This window comes from Pinus tabuliformis, chromosome 1_2 (genome assembly GCF_031772625.1).
Source record: "Pinus tabuliformis cultivar Carrire ecotype Pingquan chromosome 1_2, CPIR1, whole genome shotgun sequence".
Taxonomy (NCBI): domain Eukaryota; kingdom Viridiplantae; phylum Streptophyta; class Pinopsida; order Pinales; family Pinaceae; genus Pinus; species Pinus tabuliformis.
The window spans coordinates 1,016,673,448-1,016,693,361 of record NC_142298.1 but is presented as its reverse complement, the minus strand read 5'-3'; the positions used below and the strand labels follow the sequence as shown (position 1 = coordinate 1,016,693,361).

Below are 19,914 nucleotides of genomic sequence, written 5' to 3'. Positions count from 1 at the left end.
GCACACATCGCCAAACCATTTTCCTTGTACCTCACCCCATAGAGGTAAAACAAAAATATTATTATTTTTATGTTAATTTATTAAATACATTATTATACTTTATATTCATTATTATAAATATTTTTAATTTATATAAATTATTTAAAATTTAATTTTAACTTTTCCCATCCTTAAATTATATCATTTAAATAAGTGAAATTAACAAATATTTTAATTAGCTCAATCAGTCAAGTCGGGGTCTCGCCAATAAGAGGTCACAGGGTCGAAACCCGAAAGCTCTTGGTGTTAGAGTATTCATTCTGACTCTAATACTTTTCTCCTGTTCAGTAAATATAAAATATGAACATTTTAAGGAGGATTTTAAAAGTACACCTATTTGAATTTCTCCATTTTAAAAGTACAAATATTTGAATTTCTCCTATATTCGGGTGAGATGGTTCATCGTTCAAATTGAAACACAAAGATTCAATTGGTTGAACAACCATACAACATTACTTATTCTGAATGATATATTTAAAACTTATCCAAAATAAAACCTTTCCTGTTATCAGACAAATATCATCTTCGTCGATGACTGCTTTATCGTGTATCGGGCAGAGGTGCCCCCGAAAGAAATGCCGTGAAAAACACAAGAGCGCGATCGCGATAGAAATTAGGAACATCATGCCCCACACCATAAAACGTTGAATATTTCAGGCCAACATAGTCTTGAGTCCATCCAGCCACCTGCAAAAATTATAACCAGCAAAAATGAATCTCCTAAACAATACTTCAACAAAAAACCAGGAAGTAATACTTTCACTTCCTCTTAAAAACTAAGCTGTGATAATGATTGTTTACTGTGATTGGTATTGCCAGATTCTATAACAATTAAAAACAAAAAGCGTGTAGAAATTTTTTGCCTGTTGCTCATGAAACCAAGGTCCCCATGTTTTATTGATAGGAAGATGAAGTTGATCTATAGCATATCTGGTCGATATTAGTGAGACCCGGGCATCAGTATCCCCACTGCAACATTTCCAATACATAAAAATTAATCATATATTCCAACGTTTACTTCTGGGGATTTGTTGCAGACAAAAAAAGTAAGGTGTTGGACAGTACGTATCTATTAAGTTTAGTGTGGCAATGCTTGCATACCTGTATACCCATATGCGAAGGCCTCCTGCTATGAGTTTTTGGTATATGGGGAGGATAGAGTCCGGGGCATCCTTCCAGTTGCCGAAGAGGCTGTCACTGCAGAGTTCAAGGCTTGTGATTAATTTTTTTCACATATTGAAGTGAATTATTCAACGGTATATAAAAATCTTTGGGTTTGAGTTCCCATGTTTCTTACTTGCAGGGAGTCCATTGGACGAATTCTCCACCTCGAGTTGCATGGAGTGCGTTTTGAACGTCTTCTCTGTTATAATATTTGATTGAATAGTTATCCTCACACGGATCATAAGATGATTGTGATCCAGTACTCAACCTCCTCCTTTTTAACTGTGAAAGCTGAAACAATACATTTTATGCGGACGTTAATGGTTGAAACATTATGAGAAATTATATGAATTTTGTATAAACATTTCATATGGCTGCTGGTAGTCAAAACATATATATATATATATAAAAGAAGCGAAAGGGAAGATATCAATTCTAATTCGATTGTAGATTTTGAGATATTTTGAAAATCTGTAAAGAGTAACAAAGTTAAACAGCCGATGGGCTTTCTAAAACAGGTCTGCAGCAAGCTGTGGGCGTTTGGAGAGTAACTGAACAGTTTCAGGATCAGATCCGTGTGTCGGATCTCCCTCCAAATATATAGTTTTTGCTTTTACTTATATGCACTAGTTTATCTGTGTTTCATATGATAGCTGGTGGCATATGTACTTTGTTTTGTTTTTTCTCCTATATATACTTTTATGCTCTGGTTTTGATAGAGCGGATTATGGATTTTCTTCACTGTATGAGTTTCTCTGGGTTGTTTTCCTCATGAAAGGAGGCCCAGGAGACACTTGGACTTCAGTTTTATTTTCTTGGTTAAGGCTGCTCAGGCCGAGTACAGGAGTTTTAGATTAGCACTACGTAGGGGTGCTGATGATCCTTCTCAGAGGAGCTTTTGTTATTATCAGACAGCTTTTTGCAGAATGTTAACTCATATGCTTTGTAACTTTTTTACTCCTTATAAAAAAGTTCGATTTTTTTTCTGGGAAAAAAACAAAGTTAAACAGCCTGTCTATTAATGGAATTTTCAAAATAATTTGAAATCAGATTATACATAAATACACACATTGGCATGATAATATAATTACTTACAGAATTTTTTGTGTTCGCTTTCGCGGACGTAGCAGAATCTACCAAACACTTGGGTGTGTAGAGGCTGTACCTGTCGACCTGATTAGACTGCGTTAAAGTTTCGTTTACTGCTTCATTACATGTCTGGTTGTCGAATGTATTGTTAACGAAGAAATTGCAGTTGTATAAGATGAGTTGGTAAGTCTCGTCGGATATGAATCCATGACTCCATGCATAGTCCATGTTACCTTTCCAGTCATAGCCGTTATGCGTTTCTGGGTTGCCCACCTGAAATTTTGAAAAGCCCGTCGTCACATGTACAGTTATCATGTCAATGGTCACCCACCGGTATGTATATTTAGCATTTTTTCTTATCAACGAAATCTCAGAACGGGCAGTCCATCCTTGCTGCAGGTTGGAAGTCCTAGCAAAGGTTTAATAATGAAATATCAGTTATTTTATTGTTGGGATCACAGAACACTGATGGTGTCTAAAGACACTTTTATTTGTTTTTCTCTATTTAGACGATTTATCATTGATGTTTCTAGCTTTTAAATAAGTTTCTTTGGAAGATGAATATCATAGTGAAAAAACAATGGATTTTCACATACTACTGGACAAATACCATCAATATTTTGGCCAATCAAATTTATTAAACAATTTTAATAATTGGATTATAAATAATAAAATAAATTTATAAATTTCAATTCGATTTGAAATAGGAAATTGAGAAAATTATAACATTTTACTAAATAATAATTTATTTTAAAAAAAATCACAATAGAAGAAGAATAGAGCTCTTCCATCAATACCATTACACCATGACACTTGAAAATCCCAACCCATTTACATTTATATAAATTATAAATGTGTCAACCACAGTATAGTCTTGATAATTATGCCTGTGATATTTTATATCTAACAACAAATCATATATCTCTTATGACGAAAGTAATAAATAGATTCACTTTATAAAAACCTTGATAGAAAATTACTTTACTAACACCAAAGAAATTAAATAAAAGCTTAAAATCAAATAAAAAATAATTATTTCACCCATACAAACGCGGAAAGTCAATTTAGATAACTACATAACACTTCAATTTGATTACTACTATCCTCTTACGTTATTTTTTATATAACATACTAATGGCTCTTTAGGGTGCCTATGTCACTCTGAAGCCTAGATTTAGTTTCCAAAAATTAAGTTCAATGATTAGGTTAATGTTTTATATAACATACCTATGGCCCATTGGAATGGGCATGCCACATGAGTGGAAACTTTAGTTCTTAGTTTTCAGGATTTAAGCTTAAGTATGATGTAATGTAATCGTTCTTTAGGGTGCCTATGTCACTCTGAAGCCTACATTTAGTTTTCAAAAATTAAGTTCAATGAATAAGTTAATGTTTTATATAACATACCAATGGCCCATTAGAATGGGCATGCCACATGAGTGGAAACTTTAGTACTTAGTTTTCAAGATTTAAGTTTAAGTATGATGTAAATAGAGATGAGAACATATGTTTCTCTAACAAATCTAAAAACTCACCCTGAATAAGCTTATGCTTATCAAGAGATCTCATAACCCACCATGAATGAACCTATGCTTATCTCGATATCTCATAACTATTAAAAAAAAACATTTTATGCTTTTCTAAAAATCTCATCTTAAAATCATAATATTGAAAATGCTATAGTGTGAATACTTATCTTGGTGTCTCCCGCCAGAAGTTTGCAAACTTCTTTTATTTTCTCCAGTATTATTTGGAATGGTATATATACCTATTTTTAACTTTCTCCTAAATTAAATAAACGGCATTCATAGGGGACATATAATGCTGAGTCTTTGATGATTAAATAATAAAAAGTGTTTCACGATTAAATATAAAAAATACGAGAATTTAACCCTAATAGAAGCTACACCCCAAAGTAACAGATCCCTGACCGTCCCCTTCGGAAAAAAAGAGAGAGAAAAGCCCAAACATACATGCCATAGTAATTATAGTATCTGACTACAAATCCATTGACTGCCATTATTTTACCAGGAAACCTTTAAGGTTGATACGGTTTGTCTGAGTCGTACTGTTGTTGAAATCATAAATGACCTCAGCAAGTTGTGGCACGTAATGCCCTGCATCATGTTGCATCAAGTTACAGTCAGATTATTGTGAGTTATTGGCAATTTCATGGAGATGGACTGAAATGTAACTGCCATTTAAAGCTAAATTTACTCGCCTCCATAGCTCTCTCCTCCTATGTAAAAGTCGTGTTGTTTGTATTCGGGGAACCTTGTAAACCAATTTTGAAGAAAAGAAAATGTGTCCAAAGCTGAAAGATTTTCAGAGCAATCTTATCATTAGTTTTCACATCAATTTCATTCTAGGCCTGGATAATAGAATTTGGAATAAGAAATTACCAGTTAGGTTGTCGCCAAGTATGTCGTAAACTGATGATTCGTTACTATAAGAAAACCCTACCCCAACAGGCGACTCTACAAACAATACGTTGGACGCTGCATAGAGTTTCAGTTTCATATAAATCTCAACTTGAATGATTGAAGCCGCTCAAATAAACTAAGGAAAACCAAGAACAGTAATTAAAATTGCAGGAAAGAAAAACATCGAAAAGCAAACCATTGTTCCATGCATATTCATTGAAGGAAAGCGTAGAGCCGGAAGGGTCCACAATGAAAGGTCCTATTTCCTGTGTTGCTCCATATCCCACAGAAGAACATCCAGGACCTAAGAACGAAGATTAATATAAACTATCACCAAATGTTCAGAAAATGTCAAAATTTATATATCATTATTAGAATATAAAGCTGAGCTCCTAAATGAAACCAGATCATGGTTGATGGCTCGGTTGGTTACTCGTTTAGAATGTATATGGAATGCCATGAATATTAAAATCATGTCAGTTTCAAAGTCACGAAGAATGTAGCGGCCGAAATAAACATTGAACAGATTTAAAATTGGTAATGGCTATTCTCATTATCCAATAACACTAAAATAAACTACATCGGAGACAAGAAAACAAACTGCACAGAATCTCAAAGACCCTACCAAATGTCAACTAACTGAACAGAATCTACACTGACTATAATAACTAGCGGAATCTAAAAGTCCAACCAAATGTCAACTAACTGAACAGAATCTACACCGACTATAATAACTAGCAGACACTTATATTAACACCAAATGTGTCACCTGATAAGGTTGACACGACCTACACTATGAATTTCAATTATAAATTATGGTTGACTTATATTTTGAGAAAATATACTCTATATCTATATCTAAATGCGATGCGGTATTGTAATTGTGTATGTGGTGACCTCATATTTCACTGGTGGATAGATGGGTATTAACACCAAATGTGTCACCTGATAAGGTTGACACGACCTACACTATGAATTTCAGTTATAAATTATGGTTGACTTATATTTTGAGAAAAGATACTCTATATCTATATCTAAATCCGATGCGGGATTGTAATTGTGTATGTGGTGACCTCATATTTCACTGGTGGATAGATGGGTTATTCACTTAACGTTAAGTTTTTTTAGATTCAATTTAGTTATTATGATGATGTATAATTGATGAATATTTTTTTTTTCAATATTAAATATTAGAATGGAGTGAACGAAAAATAAAATATTAGAATGGCGTGAACAAAAAATAGTATAATTAAATAGTATATTTAGTTGATATATACTAATTGGAATTATTTTCTTAAATTAATTTGTGGATAAAAGATAGAAAATGCTGCTCATTAATATATATTAATCATATTTATTAGTTGACAACTAGAATATAAGGGAGTATTAGTAGACCATGGTCAACTATGGGTGACTATGGATATGAAAGAGATGATGTTGTAATGTCATGTCATGTTATATTATCTAAACATTTTGACTTGATCAAATTACATACAAATAAAAGTAAAAATAAAATAAATAAATAAAAGTAAAAATTATAATTATTAATTAAAAAAATCCATTCACTAAAATTACAAATAAATAAATAAAATCAAGTTATAGTTATTAAGGATTAATAATTAAAAATATTTATATTGATAGTAACTTTAGATCTATTAAGTGTCTAATGGATAAAATCTCTGGGTAAGCCTCTTTTGTGAGTGCAAAACTTGTGGAAAGATTTGCACTCAAGAGATTTGATCTCTCTTCATGCTTGATAAATCCAGAGTTAAGATGTATCTAGGTTTGTTCCAGTTTACTATGATAGATTATGATTGACAATGGTTAAGAAAAACCAAAATTCGTAAAAACAATAATGTATATTTTGTGTGAAATTCTCACTTTTTCATGAGAAACAAAAAAAATAAAATAAAAAAACTTCACTAAAAAATATTTAACATTTATTAATATGTAAATCATGAAATATTTAAAATAATTAACCTTTTTCCATAAGAATAGCTAAAAAAAAATTAAAAATGATTAAACTTTAGTAACATTTAAATAAAATATTAATATATGCTAAATATTAACAAATACTTTAACATTAATGTGCATCACAGTCATGGATAATAGCTTATATATTATTATTTTTTTAATATGTATCATGCTAATGATAATAATCTATGTTACATGAGGGTATGAGTATCTGGTAAGGTTGAGGTTTCCCCAAAATTTATAAGAAAAAAAAAATAAAAAAATATATATATATATATATATATAATTGTCTAGAGTCCAATATAGGGTAGATGTGTAGGTCTAATGTAAGTATGTAAATAATTTTAAATGCCTACTTAATTAAAAAACAATTACAATAATAAAAAAGAAATTTGTTATATTTTGATTTTGTTATTAACTTGTTAATATGCTTTATTACAATACCATGGGCTAATACCATGACTTATCAATACCGCATGCCCAAAAACGTAATTTATTTCACAACCAAAATATTTTATAATAATATCACAAGATTCTTAACCATGGATTTTCACAAGATTATTTTTTTCAATACCATGGGCCAATCCCATGGATTGTCAATACCACATACCAAAAAAATCATAACTTATTTCACAATAAAAAAGTATTAAAACAATATGAAAATATTCTTAACCATGGATATTCACCCCCACTTTACCATGGATATTATTAACTTGTAAATAGGCTTTTATGCAAATACTATGACTTATCAATACCATGCCCAAAAGGGCATAACTTATTTCACAATCAAAATATTTTATAACAACATGATAAGGTTTTTAATCATGGATATTCACCCCCACTTTGTCATTGATATTATGAACTTGTCAATAGATTTCGTTATAAATTCCAAAAAACCATAATATCATAGATTATCAATACCACATGCCCGAAGAGCACAACTTATGTCACAATAAAAATAATTTATTTTTAAAACGTTTTTTTAATTGAAGCTAAAAGAAAAAGGAGTTGTCTTTAGTGCGACCTTTTGGAGTTTCAGGTGCTGGAATTCGGCGGAAAAAATTGTCGTGAAATCAATTGTTGCGAAATCTTGATTTGTGTTATTTAAACCCTTAGGGCACAAACTTGTGATTTAAATGAATTCTCCCCATTTTAGAAAAACTAAACCGGAAAAATCTACCCGAAAAGCTTCCAAAAAGTCGCACTAAAGATAACTTCAAAGAAAAAAAGGTTATAATTACTTTCGACATATATCTAAAATCTGTGTCCTCACCACTACTATAAATATTCCCATAGAAATGAAATTAATGTTTTAATAAAATTGAAAATGAGAATACTTTTATATTTAAAGATGTGAAATTTATATAATATATATTGTATTAGTAAGAACCAACATAGATCCATCTTAACTAAGGATCCAAGGGATGAAAACAAGAAAAGTGGAGGGGAGAGAGGGAGGACAAAGAGGGAGGGATGTAGTGACAATGTTAGAGGGCATAGAGAGAAAGAGAAAGAGAGAGAGAGAGAGTGACTGACGGGAGAGAGAAACACGAAGACACGGAGATGGAGGGGAGAGAGAGAAGGGAAGAGAAAGGGAGAAAGTGGCAGAGTTTGAGGGAAGGGACAGAGAGAAAGAGATGGTAGGGGGGAGATAGAAGGAGGTGGGAGAGAAACAGAGAGAGGACTCAAGAGAGAAGGAAAGAGAGATGGAGTTGGAGGGGGAGAGAAAGGGAAGGAAGAAGAAAGACATAGAGGGAGTAAGGTGGAGAGAGAGGGAGTGAAAAGGGAGCGATGGAGAGAGAGTGGGAGAGAAGAGAGTGGGAGGGAAGAAAGAGAGGAGAGAAGGGGAAGAGAGAGAGAGAGGTAGAAGGGGAAGAGGGAGGGGGAGAGGGAGATAGATATGGAGAGAGTGTGTGCATGTTTGGGGTGAAATAGAGAGAGGGAATAAGAAAGAGACACATAGATACAAATATAGATACTATATAGTTTTATATAACCAGCCTAGATCCATCTTAACCTGGATCTAGAAAGCATTGAGAGGGATGAAATGTCTCGAGGTGCAAACCTTTCCTCAAGTTTTGGACACGAAAAAGAATTTTTCACCTCAAGAGATTGGATCCCTCTGGCCCCTTGATAAGATGGATCTAGGCCGGATTATATAATAATCAACATTAACATTCAACCAAAATATTAAAATATTAACATCAATTTAAATATATAAATAATAAATATATAATCTCTCTTATATATAAATATATTCTAGGGTGTCTTTCTCTATGAGTCTCATTATCAATTCTATGTAGTATTTGAAACAATCTACCTTAAAAATACAAAGAAATAGTTTTACATATCTATTTAGTTATTGTGAAGAGAAAAAACAACTCTAATGTTTAAGCATTGACTACCACATATAATATGTGCACACAATCTTTTGTCATATATATACATAAACAATAAAACAAATTCTCATCAACATGACATCCTAGAGATTGCCCTTCTTCCTTAACCCATCAAGAGATTGCTAGAGTTTCTCGATTAAAAATATCGATGTTAGGGATGTCTTTGGCCGATGTTAGGAATGTCTTTGGCCTTTTTTCCTCCGAAAGTTTGAACATAAGCTCATGTTTTGTGAGCATTTTAACATATTTCTCTACAGCTTTTGTATTCGCCAACCCCACACACCAAAACTAAAAAAAACAATTTTCAAAACTTCAAGAACTATCCTAAACTCTCACTGTAAGGCCAGCTAAAAAAGTAACATTCTCATACTGTTCCAAAACTCAACTCCGAGAATTGTCCTAAACTCTCATTGCAACTCCCACTCAAAAAGTAACGTTGTCATATTGTTCCAAAACTCGAGAAACCACATAAACCATTGGAACGAGTTTCAAGTTTCCCACTTCAACAAACGATTCCGATAATAGATAATAATATATATAGAGATAATTATAATAACTATATATAGAGGTGATTATAATAACTATGGCTAGGCATTATTAAGTTTCTAACCAAGACAACGCTCACCACATTTTAATTAGGAATTTGATCTTATGCTAACGCATGAGAGTGATGTGCTATTAGAGAGTGTAATTTAGTCATCGTACTATAATTTGCATGATTTTCCATTTTATTCGGTTTAATACCGCATTGATATATAATTTATATATTTTTCCCATTTATTTTTTTTTGACATCATTTTGTTTCTTTTGAAATTACAGTAGGTTTTTTAATATATATTTGGGTATTTTATTAGTTCTGGCCTTAATTATAGTTGTTATTTTTTATTAGATTTTATTTAATATAATTTAATAAAATATATTATTTATATATTATAATATTATTTTTCAAAAACAGTTTACATAGTTGTTATATTGCTCTATTTAAGTTGGTGATATATTTTTTTGCTTCATCTTATTTTATTATTAAGATGAAGTATAATGCATGATTCTAAAAAGTATATGGGATTAATATTGAATATATTTTCTTAATTATTCAGTATGAACCACAAAATATTGAATTCAAGAATTAAATTTTCTTATTTATGAATAAATTGCAAAAATATTTAGTCAAGAACACTAAAATCCAAAAATAATATACACTAAAATCCAACACTAAAAGAATAAAAGATCCAACACTAAAAGGAATAAAAGATAAGATAGGAGAGTATGCCAAGGTTGAAAAGAAGGATTCTGGTTGTTCACTGGAAATAAATTTTAGTCGTTGAATTGCAGTGACACGAAACCTGCTTGGTTTAAGAGACTTAGTATTCAGATATTGCGTATCAATGTCACAGTTTTTTCACTCCACTAAAATCTAAGAAACAGAATCTAGATGACATACCACTGCAGAATTTTATCTATATTATAACAGGAAAAGCCGAATGACACAATCATGGCAAAGTAAAGATTGAAAGACAGGATGAGTACCTCCATTGAGCCATAGGAGCAGCGGCTTCTGCTCTTTTTCAGAAAAAGCTTCATAGAACCAATAGAAGAGAGCTCTTCCACCCTTTTCATCCACAGTCACATGGCCAGCATAATGGTTGAATCCAACTTGCGGCTGCCCGGGCAGTTGAGTCACCAGATCCGATTCGCTTGTTTGATTATTTTCGAGATTTGAAATGGCCTTACCTCTAGTGGCACACAAACAGATCAGAACAAACCCTAGAATTAGCCAAAAAGGTTTTCTACAGTCCATTTTCCCAGGTCCGTATCAATCACCTTCAAAACCTTTCTTCGATTTTGGTTTTTTCCTCTTACCAGGAAGGACGCTTCTTTTAGATATAAGAAACATACCTTGGTCAATGCTGGGAAATCGGCTTAAAGGAAACAACCCTAATTTTGCTCAACCGCTCTGGCTCTACGAGAATCGTTATTTTGGAAAAAATGTGGCGGATGTGATATGGTTTTCAGATATTTAAGGCTGTCTCTCGTTGAACTAAGAGGTTGGCATCCACCTTTTTTTTGGGAAGCCGCCAAATTTTATTTTATATTTCTATTAGAATCTGTAGATCCAAACTAGCAAACCCTATGAGAATGGACTGAAAATCCAATATGTAAACCTCATCTTTAATTGAATTGTAGATTTGATAGATCCAAACTAGCAAACCCTATGAGAATGGACTGAAAATCCAATATGTAAACCTCATCTTTAATTGAATTGTAGATTTGATAAAAGGCCCCGTGTAATGAGGTCAATTTTTGTAAATTTTTATGACCTAAATGAATTCAACACCATTAACAACCTTTTAAACGCCTCAAAATTAATAACCTTTGAGCACCCAAAAATCTAACGTGTTTACCTACCCATTCAATAAAATCAACTATTTAACTTCGCTCATATCTATTAAAATTTCAAAATATTCTAATATCCACCATCAAATTAACCTTAACAAACCAACCTTGCCTAACACGAATGCAACCCTAGATAGTTATTGTTTGACTGTTGACTAACCAACAACTGTGTATAACCCGCATGACCCGCATGTAATCTTGGGTTGTTATTGTTTGACTGTTGACTACCGCCGAGTATCTGGATTGCTATTAATGCATACCAATTTGTCACACGAAATCAGCCTTCTTTGCTGTTCGGGATTGTGATCCCGAGAGGATTATGTTGCGGCGGACAAGTATCTTCGAGGAGAGCATATCAAGAAGGAAATGGTCAGCTTATTAGCGGTTTATGTAAACTTTATCTTATCTGTTATTTATTAATTTTAATTATGGTTTCTTTTGGGTTGGTCTCGTTCAAAATTTGTGTTACTATTCTTGGTCCTATTTAGATGTTTTTTCCATTTAAATTATGTTTTGAATTTTTGAGTGTTTAATGATATAAACCATCTTTAAGATATTTGGATTATTTAAATTTTATTTAAAACTGTGTCTATATATATATATTTGTAAATTTTATTTTATTATAAATATTTTAAAAATTAAATATTTATTTTGAAATAAATAAAAATAAATAAACACGATATTATTTTTTTTAAGAATCATTTATCAAATTTGAAATATAAAATTATAGTTTAATCATATGATTTAAGTTATAATGTTTTATTTTTAAAATATTAAATTAAAATATTTATTTTATTTAAAAAAACAAATTGAAACCTTCCAGATTTAAAAGGTTATTGATTAGAACTTGTAAGTGAACGTCCCCATCTAAGTAACCATATATATAAATTGATGATGGTTTATATTAACGACAGAAGGTCGCTTTAACTCCCCGCTAGTGTTATCTAATTTGCGTTTTGTTAATTAGAGAGATGGATTTTGTATTATTTTCTTGGGTTAAAATAGAGAAAAATTTGTCATTTTTATTTTAGGGTGGACTGAATTTGAGTTGGTCATAGAGTGTTCAAGATGATTCTTATGATGAGGATAATGATATTATTAAAGTCAATTGAGATCAATGTGGTATATAAGACATTAAGAAAAAAGAGAGAATATTTAATTTTGATTCTTCAAAATTTTATTTCTATGATTAAAAAGAAAGGAAAAAAGAATTCCAAGATCATTATAGTTGGACTAACTTAACAAGTTAAGAAGATTGGAAGTGTGGCGAATATTAGGGAAATGAAAGTGGATGTGAGTATCAGTCAGGCAATTTGAAAGAAAGTCTTTTCATCTTCCACGCTCTTAGTATCACAGAGTTGACATATTATATCATCCCAAGGAGTCTTGGGAGTAGAACATCACCCATTTCACTTTGAAGCTCATGAGAATTAGTTCTTATCCTAGCGATGTTCATATTTTTTTTTAGTGTTGGTTAAAATAAAGAGATAATTTTGGTTATCAAGGGTGGGGTTGATCACCTCCTTATAATATCTTAGCTTCCTTTTACCTTCCATATCCTTATCATCCCACATATTATCCTTAAACTTGGAGACAATAATATCTTTGACACAATCCTTGCTTCCCAAGATGATCTCCTCCTTTACCCCCCATTGATTGAGCCAAGACTAGGCATCCTTATGCACGCATGCTTGAGATGGAGGTGGGGGTTTTGACTAATGTTACAACCAATTTTGGGAAGCCTCTTGGATTCCATGTTGTAAAGCTTCTTCTTATACATCAAACACTTAAACATAGCCATGATTTCAATGGGGGAAGACTAGCTTCGATCAGGAGGATAGGATAGAGAGTATATCCCTTGATCTTGAGGTTGTAGGATATGAATCGTTTTTGAATCATCTCAATATTTCTCTATGACTCTCTGGATATACTGCAACCCCAAATTTCACATTCATACAAGACAACAAGGGTAACGAGAGTCTAGAAAAGGAATTGTTTTTACCCCAAACACAAATATCAACCGTCTTACAATTGTTTTCAAGCTCTTAATAAGCTTTCCAACATCCAGTAATCCTTCTGTCATTGCTATAATTCTAGCTGAGTTGTTGAGAAATGTCAATACCCAAATATATATAAGAAAAAACATGTCCTAATAAATTATTATCATAGACGAAATTACCATAGGTGATATTTGTGGATTTACTTCTCATGACTTTATTCTTGTTGGTATTAACTGTCATACCCATCTTGGAGCGGTAATCGTGAAGATTCTTAAGTTTCTTGCCTAGTTCATCATGGCTTCTAGAAAGAAGAATAATATCATGAGCATAAAGGAGAAGATAAATCGTTATACTAGCAAGCTCGGTGCCCTTACGACTCGCAGTTTCAAAACACTCCTCTAGCTTATCGATGTAAACGCTAAAAAGGCTGGGGATAGGGGACATGCTTGGTTAACACCGATATTGCATTTAATATCTTTAGACCACCCTTTTTTGGTCTAAGCTTGAAAGCAACAGTATTGAAGAGGCAGATCAGAGCAATCCTCAACATAGGAGGAACCATTATCTCCTCAAGTCTATTTCAAGACTTATCTAGAGGAACGATGTCAAAGGATTTTCTAAAGTCCATAAAGTAATAGAAGAGATTCACTTTACTATTGCGACATTCCTTGGTAATGATCTTGAGAGTTACAAGATGGTCAATAGTCGAATGATGTCTCCTAAACCCACCTTGTCCTTTAGCTCTTTTACCATGGATTTCAAGCCAAAGGCTATTCTTCTTTTCCAAAATGATCTCATAAATTTTGGCTAAGATGTGGCTAATCATAATGGTCTTGTAGTTAGAGGGAACGCTTTTGTCCCCATTTTTGAAGATAGAAGCAATAAGGCTTTGCGTCCAAGGCTTAGGGAAATCCATCCTTTACTGCGAAATTGAGAATCTTGTGGAGATGAGGAATGGGGATAGACCTTCCCATTTTAAATATTTCAGCTTGGTATCCTTCAATATCTTTAGCTTTCCCATTAGAAAGCTTATTAATCCTAGACTCAACGTGTTCTAGAGAAAATATATCTTCCTTAATAGGAATGTTTACTATGGTGTCCATGATGTCCTAAGAGTGATAAAATTTCTTACTATAGATGTCCAAATTCTCTAAGGGGGTTTAATTATTATCTTTTGATTTGCGAACAAGCACATTGAACCAAAACATTCTGGGAGCAAATTTAGAAAGGTGAAGAAGATTCTCTTTTCTCTTACTAATATAAGTATTCTTCTTATTTTTTATGAGATATTTATATATACTTATATTGCAACGCTTTACCATTTCATTAGGAGCATCTCTAACCATTTCCCTAAAAAAATTATATTATTTGTCATACGAAGGGTTTGAAGTTATGTTAATCTGTTCATCGGAAACCTCAGTAGAGAACTTATTAATGGTAGTCGAAAGGGTAGTAATAAAGTTGTAATAAATTTTATCAATGTTGTTATTATAAGCGAGGGAGCCTAAATCCATTTTTAAATCCTTTAATAAAAGGTCTACATTACTCCTATTGAAACGAGTGTGTTCTTGGATTTCATTGGTCTCTTGCATGTGGCCAATATACATAACAATATTGAGGGTTAAAGACAAAGTCTTGAGGTTAGAGTCAGACATGTAATCATTAAGTAGCTCAAAGTTTGTAATACAGTTGAGGGCATGGGTGTTTGAAATTGCATAGTCCACGGCCCTACTTCGTAGCCCATGGAAATAAATCATCTTTCTAGGTGAAGGCCACTTATTAATACCATTACAGATAATCAAGTCTTGGGAACTACAAAGCTTGAGGAGCTCGATGATGAATAAGTTCTTGGTTATGTATTTAGAGTTTCTTTTGAATCTATTAGCTAAGTCATCATATTCATCAAGCCATAAGGGGTCATGGTTAGAGTTGTTACTTAACATAATAGCTTGGTTAGTAGTCGTTCTAGCATTGAAGTCCCCGAGAAAAAGGATATTACATGTATTCCTTAGGTTGTGGATGTATTTTTCTAAGGTATTGAAAGGAAAATTCTTATCCAAGTTGTTTTTCTTATAAGATTTAGAGTTGATAGGAGTGAAATAGTTGATTGCAAGGAAATCCCTATTGGTGGTAGAATCAGAGATCTTGATCCAAATGTACTAATTGAAGGGGTCGATTTTATGAAGATGGATGTGAAAAGAAACAATGTTCTTTATATAACATGCTATACCACCAAGACCCCTCTGAGATGATTTCTTATTCCAAGCTAACCAAAGAATGAATGTATGAAGGTGAGGAACCATAGATTCGTCATGCTCGTAAGTTTCAATTAAAAAAATAAGATCAATATCACTTAGCATTCAACTTAACATATCACTTTACACCATGGAAAACCACAATAGTTCCAGAAGAGGATCTGAAGTGATCCTAGTCCCTATTTATCACTCATATTTTGGACTCTATATGTAATACAATCTTTTCTATTCCTAATGATAGCTCATTTCCCTTCTTTTCTAGACTTCCTTCCTAAGTTCAACGTGGTCTTCTGGAATGAGATCTTCATTTATAAAATTTTTTTATCCTTTTACACTTGCGGAACTCATAAGTATATATAATTTATGGTCATTATAGCTTATCTTAAGATGAATTAGTCTCTGTTTATGCTCAAGTATCTTTCCTACGCTTATTGCTTATGTGAGATCAATTTTTGAATTCAAGATTTTGTTTTGAATTATTCTTTTACTATTTCTAATATGTATTCATTGTTTTGTTCTTCTATACCAACAATTATAAGGTGTAAGGCTCTTTTATGGTGCTCATGGTCAAGTTCAATCAATTTGTTAATTTCCTCTTTTATGGGTTTAATATCTAATTTATTCTCTATGTTATTTAGCATTGAATTATTATTTAGTTGTTCTTTTAGATTTTTAATCTTGTTTTCCATGGTGTTATTTTCTTCAACCATTGATTTTTTAGTATGTTTTATTTTGGAATCCTCCCTTTCGTTCCTTAGAGTTTGTTGGGCATGGAATCCCCCCACGACATGTTTTGGGGCTCAAAGCCCAAGTTTTGAGTTGATATTGTTGTAAAGCTCTGCGAATGGCGGACGCCAAATGTATGTTAGAGTCATAGGGTTGTCCTCCCTAAGTTTTGAACGTAATGTCAGCCTACCCATGGTCTGCAGACCATGGGATTGTATAAATAAAGTGAGGCTCTAAGTTGTAGAGACATCATATAATAGAGGGTCGACATGAAGGGTCTTAGATATTAAGTCATAGTGCAAAGTGTGTCTTGGGCAGTAGAGTAGGAAAAGGCTCTACAACCGAGTGTGCAGAGGCCTAGTAGAGTCAGCAGCTGAGGGCGCCGGGAAGAGTTGAGTCTATAGCCAAGGAAGAGATTAATAAAGAAAGGTTTTGTTTCCAATTTTGTGTATCTGTTCTGAGATATTACATGTTTGATATCATTTGCGAATATATTGTTTTCTTTATTGCGTGCACTTGTATGAATTGTGAATATTGTTAAGTATAATTGAAAGAATACAGTTAAGCTAAGTTAATTAACTAATATTAGACTACTAGTAAGGACATGGGTAATAACATTGTTCAGCCCCTGAGTAGGGCTGCATGAAGGCATCATCTCAGGCTGCGAGGCTCAGGTAAGTGCGCATAGCGACGTGCGCGTAGGGTCGAACCGCGAACCGCTTGCAACCATCAGACCTCTCTAGGGTGCGGAAGCTTGGTTCTAGCACCCTCCCATACTACTTCGGGTGAGACCTCAGTCCACACTCTGCGGATTGTTGCCGAAAAGGCCAGTAGTACCCGTATTTGTTTAGCTAAATCACCTCTAAATCTAGGTCAGGCCCCAACAAGCCAACAAATGGTTCCATTCGTGGGACTGAGATCTGCATAAGGGATGTCTAATGTCGTGGCACTGGAATTTGACAAATAAAGAAATTGAAAAGTGGATGGATAGAAAGTTTCACGAGTTCCTGGCGTAGGAAAATAGGAATCCATGAGTATCACAAGAACAGTGGTTGAACGCTACGTGTATACAGAAATCCATGAAATTTTCTCTGCATCCTTCCCCTCTGAATTGTATGAGTGGATCATGAAGCTAGCAGACAGTCAGGGAAGGTGTAGGCTCAACAAACCAACCGTATGGACTCTAGAGGTGGTGCGCAGACTAGAAGCGTCAGAAGATAAGATCGCGCGCGTTGTGGACCATGGCTCGATTGAATCATAGGAGGGTTTATCAACAAGTTCGCGGTATATACATGAGTCATCTACAGCAAGGCAGAATGACACTTCCTCAAAAGGCCATGAGGTAAGTATATTAAATCTTTAAACACTTGGATTAAAATGCTACTATGTGAAAAGTGTGTTATGCGAATAAATTGATGTTTGGGGCTACGCGAAGTGGGAGAATCTATAGAAACAATGGTAGCTCAGAGAAGAAAATAGCCCCTTGATTTCACCTCGGCGAGAAAGCAAGAAAGAGCTCATGAAAGTTTCTTCGAGAAGCGTGGTCAGTCTGATAAGGCAGCGAATTCTGCGCATACTACCCCCACCTACACCGCCACTGGTTTCACCATTTTCACCTCCATCTCCGCCCACACCACCTCCACCACCACCACAGTTCCATATGGCGAGCGTAATAAAATTACCGATATTCAGAGGAGTAGGGAATGAAGATCCAGACCAATTTTGGTTCATGGTAAAAGTTGTATGGGAAGTGTAAGGGGTCACGGATGACAACATAAAGAAGGAAACCCTGGTAAATGCATTGCAGGATCATGCACTGACGTGGTACATTAAGCACTCTAATGACAATTTGAACGCAATGATCGCAGATATCCAAGCTGCATTGAATAGGGAATTTATTCGGCCAAAATCGGAGACACAATCGATTATTGGGTTTAAAGAAATCATTATGCTTCCAGGCGAGACCCCTTGGGAGTTGGATCAGAGACTGAAGGGAATGATTCACGAAGCCAACATGACCTTGACAGATGGGTAGCACCGCGCATGGTTTGTAGCATCACTAATGCCACATCTAAGAACGGTGTGGTTGCAGTAGAAGTTATTCACCTAGGCCGAAGTGTTGGAGATTGCAATGAGACTACATGAGACCCCAATACAAGATCCTAGCTTGGGAGTCCAAAAAATCCACGTGCAACTAAAAAAATTATGTCCGGAAATGCAGAGTTTAAAAAAGGAACAGACAACTCGCCCAGAGGTGCATAAGGAGGTATGGTGCATCAAATGCAAGGGACAGGGACATGAAAAGGACCATTTTTCAATCTTCATGAATTACTTGGCTGGAGGAGGGCCAATGCCATTAAGACCAGAGGCACAAGTAGGCCTGAGTGTGGTGCTTATGTTATGGTGCACGATTTGTCAGATAGGAGGAAAACCTATTATGGATAATTTTCATCTATTACAGAAGTATACACAGACATCCCAGCAATTGTTCTATACTTTCTGCAGGTCGGTAGGCCATGATGAGCACATCTGCAGAAGCTATGAACTAATGATGGATCGAACCCCTACCTACAGGGTGCAGTCCGAAACATGAGCCCTCGATAAAAATGCAGGGATGGCACACACTGGATTTCAGTGGCGCAGATGAGGTCGAGTTGGAATGGGACCAGGAAGGGGTCATGGACAGTTGATTTGTTACAATTTCAGAGGGCCTGGGAATTATGCTTGTGATTGTACAAATCTGACAAGGGCATCATGTTTATACTGTACACAATTCATCATCAAATGGAGGACTACCCTACACTGATAGCAAGGTTATGCGTTAAAGGAATACTCCAGCCTCCCCCGACTCAGAACCTACAAATGATGAGATCTGAGATGCATGAAGAGGACCCAAATGTAAACATCATGCTTCGAAGTGCTATCATGACAGGAGATACAAAGGTAAGCAACATAAAGAAAGTAAGTGGGTTCGCAAGGCTCCTACAAAGGAACCTGAATTTGATTTGAAGCACACAAAGGAGACATTCATCAAAGCTAAGAAGAGCTTCACAGAGACCTCCAATTCAAGTAGTAAGGATCAACAAGAACTGTAGATGGATCCTTCAATGCTCACTACCTTTTTGGATACATGCATGAAGCGGCTGCGTGACAACAAAGCGGTGAAGGGACTGTAGGAACTTATCACTAGGTGCGCTGGGTCAGGAGAATTGTGTGTAGTCCGAAAGCTTGGGAAACATACATTGCGAATAGGAAGAGAGATGAGATTGACAACGTAAATCAGGGACTATGAAATGGATCAAGTAATTTTGGATCTAGGATCGGATGCAAATGTACTACCAAAGTAGACATGGGAGCACATGGGCAGGCCTATGTTGCAGTGGTCTCCTATTCAATTGCAAATGGTGAACCAATAAAATATCCTACCCATGGGAAGATTGCAGGGAGTAAT

At 34.3% G+C, this 19,914-nt stretch overlaps 1 protein-coding gene across 1 annotated transcript in view; it reads right to left on the bottom strand.

Annotated features, from left to right (window-relative positions):
• Positions 1 to 579: 579 nt before the first annotated feature.
• LOC149209560 (serine carboxypeptidase-like 32) overlaps positions 580 to 19,914 on the bottom strand; it is a 57,052-nt gene continuing 37,717 nt past the window's right edge. Inside the window, exons 3-12 of the mRNA XM_089398670.1 lie at positions 10,616 to 10,852; positions 4,912 to 5,019; positions 4,695 to 4,790; positions 4,514 to 4,606; positions 4,321 to 4,409; positions 2,299 to 2,565; positions 1,337 to 1,494; positions 1,141 to 1,236; positions 903 to 1,008; positions 580 to 726 (exon numbers count right to left, since the gene is read on the bottom strand). Of these exons, the coding sequence (XP_089254796.1) occupies positions 580 to 726; positions 903 to 1,008; positions 1,141 to 1,236; positions 1,337 to 1,494; positions 2,299 to 2,565; positions 4,321 to 4,409; positions 4,514 to 4,606; positions 4,695 to 4,790; positions 4,912 to 5,019; positions 10,616 to 10,852 (1,397 nt within the window). The remainder of the gene's footprint in view (positions 727 to 902; positions 1,009 to 1,140; positions 1,237 to 1,336; positions 1,495 to 2,298; positions 2,566 to 4,320; positions 4,410 to 4,513; positions 4,607 to 4,694; positions 4,791 to 4,911; positions 5,020 to 10,615; positions 10,853 to 19,914) is intronic.